This window comes from Aulonocara stuartgranti (genome assembly GCF_965226115.1).
Source record: "Aulonocara stuartgranti genome assembly, chromosome: 17".
NCBI classification, from domain to species: domain Eukaryota; kingdom Metazoa; phylum Chordata; class Actinopteri; order Cichliformes; family Cichlidae; genus Aulonocara; species Aulonocara stuartgranti.
Window position 1 is genome coordinate 14,003,425 of NC_138953.1, and position 5,780 is coordinate 14,009,204.

Here is a 5,780-nt window from a genome sequence, read left to right on the forward strand (position 1 = left end):
GGTCAACTTGTGTAGTTTATAAATGTGCTTATAAATTGATTGATTGATTGACTGATTGCTGTTCAAAGCACCCTAATAGTAGTCCGATATCACCAGTGTTGGGTAAGTTACTTTAAATTAGTAACTTAGTTACATTACTAGTTACTCCTATCAAAAGTAACTCAGTTACTTCAAGTTACTCATTACTTTCAAAGTAACTAGTTACTAGGGAAAGTAACTTTGGTTTTACCCAGAATTCTCTTATTAATGTGTTGCTTCCCTAACTGGATACCCAGCAAGGATGCCAGTCTTCTAGCTTGCTTACATGTTAGCACTATCCTGCCACAAGTACACTGTGCCACCTAATGGCCTGAACCTAAAATGGTTAAAATGGCAGTGTAGTAGTGCGAGTGCAAGTTAATGATGAAATGAATGAAACTAAATTAGAAATTAACAAAGTTTGTTTTATGTGTCATTTTTGTATCTGTTTGTTTTAATCTATTTCAATTGTTTCAACCCTCTACAAATGCAAACTTATCATTCTGGGGTTGTTACAGCAGTGTCTAATCATTGTACGTAGTATCACTAGGAAGAAGCAGTGGATCACAAAACACAACATACAGTGTGTTAAATGGACAGAAAGTATGCTTTTAGCAGTGCCAACATTAAACTGTACCTCAGACAATTTAGGACCTGTAGGTATCAAAGTAGGTATCAAAGTGCAAAAACATGTAGTGCAAAAAATGATTTAACATAAACACGGTGAGGTTTGTCCATTCTTTGTAAACTTAACTGCTGAATTGCACCAACTGGAGACCTCATGTTCAGTAATAAAAGTATTTTCAGAGAAAGAGAAGAGAAATAAAATTAATTACAAGTATGTTCAGCCCCACAAACAGAAATAAAATAAATAATAAGTATTTTCAGCTTCATAAACAGTCAAACCAAAATAATATTGCCTCCATACAGGCCATGTAGATAAATTAAATATAATGGTATTTTAAGTGCTTCAGAAGCCCAAGTTTCACTTGGAAATAACCCTGCTTTACCTTGTAGAGCACCACTGAAGGCAACACATCATCATCATATGAGCACTACTCAACTTTGGTTCCATCAAACCAACGATTGTACCTCAAGAGGAGAAGCTTCTCAAACTTCTGATCAGACAACTTGTTCCTCTTTGGAGTGAGAATCAGGTTTCCCAGGCTGACAAGCCTTTCAACTGGGGCACTTGAAGGAGTAGCTGCATTAAGTTTAAGAGAGAGTTTCTTTATCAATGATTCAGAGAGTCTAACCCTGTTGCTCCTGATTTGAGGTACTCGGCTACCTCACCTTCAGCAGTGGCATATATGTCCTCATTTTCTTCAAAGGAGAAGAACTCATCCTCTTTGCTAGAATCCGCGTGCTGTGTTGTGTTGGTGGCGCTGGTACCTGGTTGTAGCTGATCTTGCTCAGGGAGAGGTTTTCTTTTTTTTTTTTCTTTTTTTTTTGACGAATAACACTTCTGTGGCTTGCAATCCGGTGGACGAGTCTGGGTTTGGCAGTTGCCAGGAGAACGGTACTTTTCAGACTGCACTGTGTCATGTGTAAAGGAGGGGAGATTATTGTGTGGGGTTGTTTTTCAGGAGCTGGGCTCAGCCCCTTAGTACCAGTGAAAAGAACTCTTAATGTCACGGACCCAGTTCCAGGGATTCGGGGTCCGTGAGCAGTGTGGACTACTATTGTAGTTATTATTATTATTATTATTATTATTATTATTATTATTATCATTATTGTGGTTGTTGTTGTTATTATGGTTGTGTCTGCTGTCCTGTTTTTCCGTGTTGGTGTACTGTCAGGTGTTTAGGGGTGTGTGCTTGTGTATGTGAGGGTGCGGTCGTGGCAGGCACTTTTAGGCCTGGTGGGTGTGGCCCTGCCAGCTGACCGGTCCCACCCAGGAATCCACACACACCTGGCGCCGATCAAGCCTCGTCAGAGGAGCTTCAAAACAGTGTGGCTGAGAGCTCCTCGACGCTGGATCGTTGAGTGACTTCCCGTCAGTCTTAAGTGTATTGTGCAAGGTTAGTGCAAGTCTACTGTTAGGTTTTGTACTCACGGCTGCCTTTGGTATGCGTGTTTCCTCAGGAGGAATTGTGGCGACCAGGAGGCAGCACACGGAGAGTACACAGGGAACGGAGACGGAGCACGGAGCACGGGATAAAGGAGAAGACACGGAACGGGAGTTGGGATCGCACGGGGGGATTTATTGTTGTTCGGATTGTCACCACTGTAAATAAACACTGTTGCACTGTAGAGTCCTGCATTTTGGGTCCTCCTTTCCCCACATCCCCACGGTCTGCCAGCGAGACCGTGACAGAACGATCCAGCCATTATGGGCCCAGCGGACTCAAGGACCGTCTCACAGGAGGAATTGCTCGCCCAGCTCTGGAAATACTGTCGGAGCATTATCCAGGCGGCGGATCCACATCAGAGACACATGCAGGTCGTATTTTTTGATGCCTTCCTGTCTTCAATCACCTCATCTGTGAGCTTTTTGGACATTAAGAGACTAATTTCGATTATAACCACGCTGAGGGAAAGTTCCTGTTTTGAGCTGTTTGGTTTGGGCTGTCCGGGCGAGGAGGATATGGCAACCTCCCTGGGAGCCCTTGCTGCCTATTTCTTTTTTCATAGGCTGATAGCCTCCCCGCCGTTGCTTGCAGCTCGCTTGTTGGACCCTCCATTGCGGGAGAAACGTTTCACACGCCCTCTGCACCTCACCACATCTCCACTCACCTCTGCGGCACCTGCTGAGTCAGCAGACCAAGGACCGGCAGCTCAAAATCACACAGCTGCTCTCCTGTCCGGCCGGCTGGTGGAACCTCAGCCTGATACGCTGGCCCCGGCATCGTTAAAGAAGCGACGCTTGCGCCGCCGGCGTGCCTCACCGCAGTCAGACTCTAAAACTTTCCAACAGCCGGCTGTGGTGAGTCATATGGACAATTCATCTTCATTCACCTCATCTGTTTATTCACGGGACTGTGTGAAAGCTAACCTCGTAGCACAGCCAGCTGCCCAGCCTGTAGCCGTAGCACAGCCAGCTGCCCAGCCTGTAGCCGTAGCACAGCCAGCTGCCCAGCCTGTAGCCGTAGCACAGCCAGTCCAGTCAGCCTCTCGTCTTCATCCTCAGTTGGAGGCTTATATGCCTGCTGGAACTACCCTGCCATTATGTCACCCGCCTGTTGTTTCTACATCGCTGTCCAGTCTACCACAAGTAGCTGCCGCACCATTATCACATCCGCCCTTTGCAGCTACTTCTCCACCAGCGTCCCATCAGACTGCAGCGACCGCAGAACTCTCGACTTCACCATCCACATCACCCGCTCGACCGTCATCTTCGCCACCTGCAGCTTCCGCATCGCCATCTTCACCTCCGGATCAACGACCATCTATACCCGCGTCGCAGCCGGAGGAGCGGCTCAGCGAGCGGGAGGAGCCCGCGTCGCCAGCTGTGGAGCTCAGCGAGCCGGAGGAGCTCAGCATGCCCGAGCGGGAGCTCAGCGAGCGGGAGGAGCCCGCGTCGCCAGCTGTGGAGCTCAGCGAGCCGGAGGAGCTCAGCGAGCAGGAGCAGCTCAGCGAGCCGGAGGAGCTCAGCATGCCCGAGCAGCTCAGCGAGCCGGAGGAGCTCAGCATGCCCGAGCAGGAGCTCAGCGAGCGGGAGGAGCCCGCGTCGCCAGCTGTGGAGCTCAGCGAGCCGGAGGAGCTCAGCATGCCCGAGCAGGAGCAGCTCAGCGAGCAGGAGCAGCTCAGCGAGCAGGAGCAGCTCAGCGAGCAGGAGCAGCTCAGCGAGCCGGAGGAGCTCAGCATGCCCGAGCGGGAGCTCAGCGAGCGGGAGGAGCCCGCGTCGCCAGCTGTGGAGCTCAGCATGCCCGAGCCGGTGGAGCTCAGCGAGCCGGAGGAGCTCGGCGAGCCGGAGGAGCTCGGCGAGCCACCAGCGGAGGAGCTCGGCGAGCCACCAGCGGAGGAGCTCGGCGAGCGGAAGGAACAACCGGCGCTGCCAGCCGCGGAGGGGCTCTCGCTGCCAGCCGCGGAGGGGCTCTCGCTGCCAGCCGAGGAGGGACCCGCTCAGCCGGAGGTCAGCGAACCGGAGGGACCTCCACGTCTAGCGCGGCCTCCACGCCATCCACGTCCAGTGCGTCCACGTCAGCGACCGGCGCGTCATAGACCATGTGCCACGCCTCGCTGTTGCTCACCGGAGCAGCGACGTTGCCATCGGACCCGTGGCAGGCCACCAGAACCGTTCCGCCGCCACCGGACCCGTGGCAGGCCGCCGGAGGAGCTGCGCCGCCGCCACCGGACCCGTGGCAGGCCACCAGAACCGTTCCGCCGCCACCGGACCCGTGGCAGGCCGCCGGAGGAGCAGCGCCGCCGCCACCGGACCCGTGGCAGGCCACCAGAACCGTTCCGCCGCCACCGGACCCGTGGCAGGCCGCCGGAGGAGCAGCGCCGCCGCCACCGGATCCGCGGCAGGCCGCCTGAAGCGTTCCGCTTCCATCATGGGGTTGGAGGTAGGCCGCCCGAACTGTTTTCCCACCACTGCCTGACCCGTAGCGAGTTTTGCCTGCTTGCGGTCCACTGGGTCGGCCGCAAGAACTGTTGTTCCCACCATGGCAGTGGTTGGACATTTGAACTGGGGTTTTGGGGCCCTCCGTCCGGGACCCCCCGCCGCCCGCCCGGGGTTGGTTGTACTGTGGTTTTTGTTTTGTTTTTGTTTTTGGGTCGTCGGGTGCCGACCCTTAGAGGGGGGGTACTGTCACGGACCCAGTTCCAGGGATTCGGGGTCCGTGAGCAGTGTGGACTACTATTGTAGTTATTATTATTATTATCATTATTGTGGTTGTTGTTATTATGGTTGTGTCTGCTGTCCTGTTTTTCCGTGTTGGTGTACTGTCAGGTGTTTAGGGGTGTGTGCTTGTGTATGTGAGGGTGCGGTCGTGGCAGGCACTTTTAGGCCTGGTGGGTGTGGCCCTGCCAGCTGACCGGTCCCACCCAGGAATCCACACACACCTGGCGCCGATCAAGCCTCGTCAGAGGAGCTTCAAAACAGTGTGGCTGAGAGCTCCTCGACGCTGGATCGTTGAGTGACTTCCCGTCAGTCTTAAGTGTATTGTGCAAGGTTAGTGCAAGTCTACTGTTAGGTTTTGTACTCACGGCTGCCTTTGGTATGCGTGTTTCCTCAGGAAGAATTGTGGCGACCAGGAGGCAGCACACGGAGAGTACACAGGGAACGGAGACAGAGCACGGAGCACGGGATAAAGGAGAAGACACGGAATGGGAGTTGGGATCGCACGGGGGGATTTATTGTTGTTCGGATTGTCACCACTGTAAATAAACACTGTTGCACTGTAGAGTCCTGCATTTTGGGTCCTCCTTTCCCCACATCCCCACGGTCTGCCAGCGAGACCGTGACACTTAATGCTTGATCATAGCAAGACATTTTGGACAATTTCATGCTTCTGACTTTGTGGGAACAGTTTGAGGATGGTCCCTTTCTGTTGAAACAGAACTGTGCACAAGTGCGCAAAGTAAGGTCCATAAAGACATGGATGAGCGAGTTTGCTGTGGAAAAACTTGACTGGCCTGCACAGAGTCCTGACCTCAGCCCAACAGAACACCTTTGGGATGAGTTACAGTGGAATTTGTGAGCCAAACCTTCTCGTCCAACATCAGTGTTCAACCCCACAAATGCACTTCTGGAAGAATGGTCGAGTTGAAGCTGTTAGAGCTACAAAGGGTGGGCCAGCATCATACTGAACCAAATG

At 52.6% G+C, this 5,780-nt stretch overlaps 1 protein-coding gene across 4 annotated transcripts; it reads left to right on the forward strand.

The window, feature by feature from the left end:
- Positions 1 to 1,679: 1,679 nt before the first annotated feature.
- On the forward strand, positions 1,680 to 5,174 carry LOC309691870 (uncharacterized protein). Of its 4 annotated transcripts, none has more exons than XM_082509885.1 (3): positions 1,680 to 2,014; positions 2,104 to 3,537; positions 3,631 to 5,174. In XM_082509885.1, the coding sequence occupies exons 2-3, from the start codon at positions 2,351 to 2,353 to the stop codon at positions 4,826 to 4,828; spliced, it is 2,385 nt and encodes a 794-aa protein (XP_082366011.1). In that variant the 5' UTR covers positions 1,680 to 2,014; positions 2,104 to 2,350; the 3' UTR covers positions 4,829 to 5,174. The 4 variants fall into 4 exon arrangements, with proteins under 4 accessions (XP_082366011.1, XP_082366012.1, XP_082366013.1 ...); XM_082509886.1 differs by having other exon boundaries at positions 3,709 to 5,174; XM_082509887.1 differs by having other exon boundaries at positions 2,104 to 3,469; positions 3,776 to 5,174.
- Positions 5,175 to 5,780: the final 606 nt, after the last annotated feature.

Coding starts and splice junctions, on each gene's coding strand:
- LOC309691870 (XM_082509884.1), top strand. CDS start 2,351: ATGGGCCCAGCGGACTCAAGGACCGTCTCACAGGAGGAATTGCTCGCC.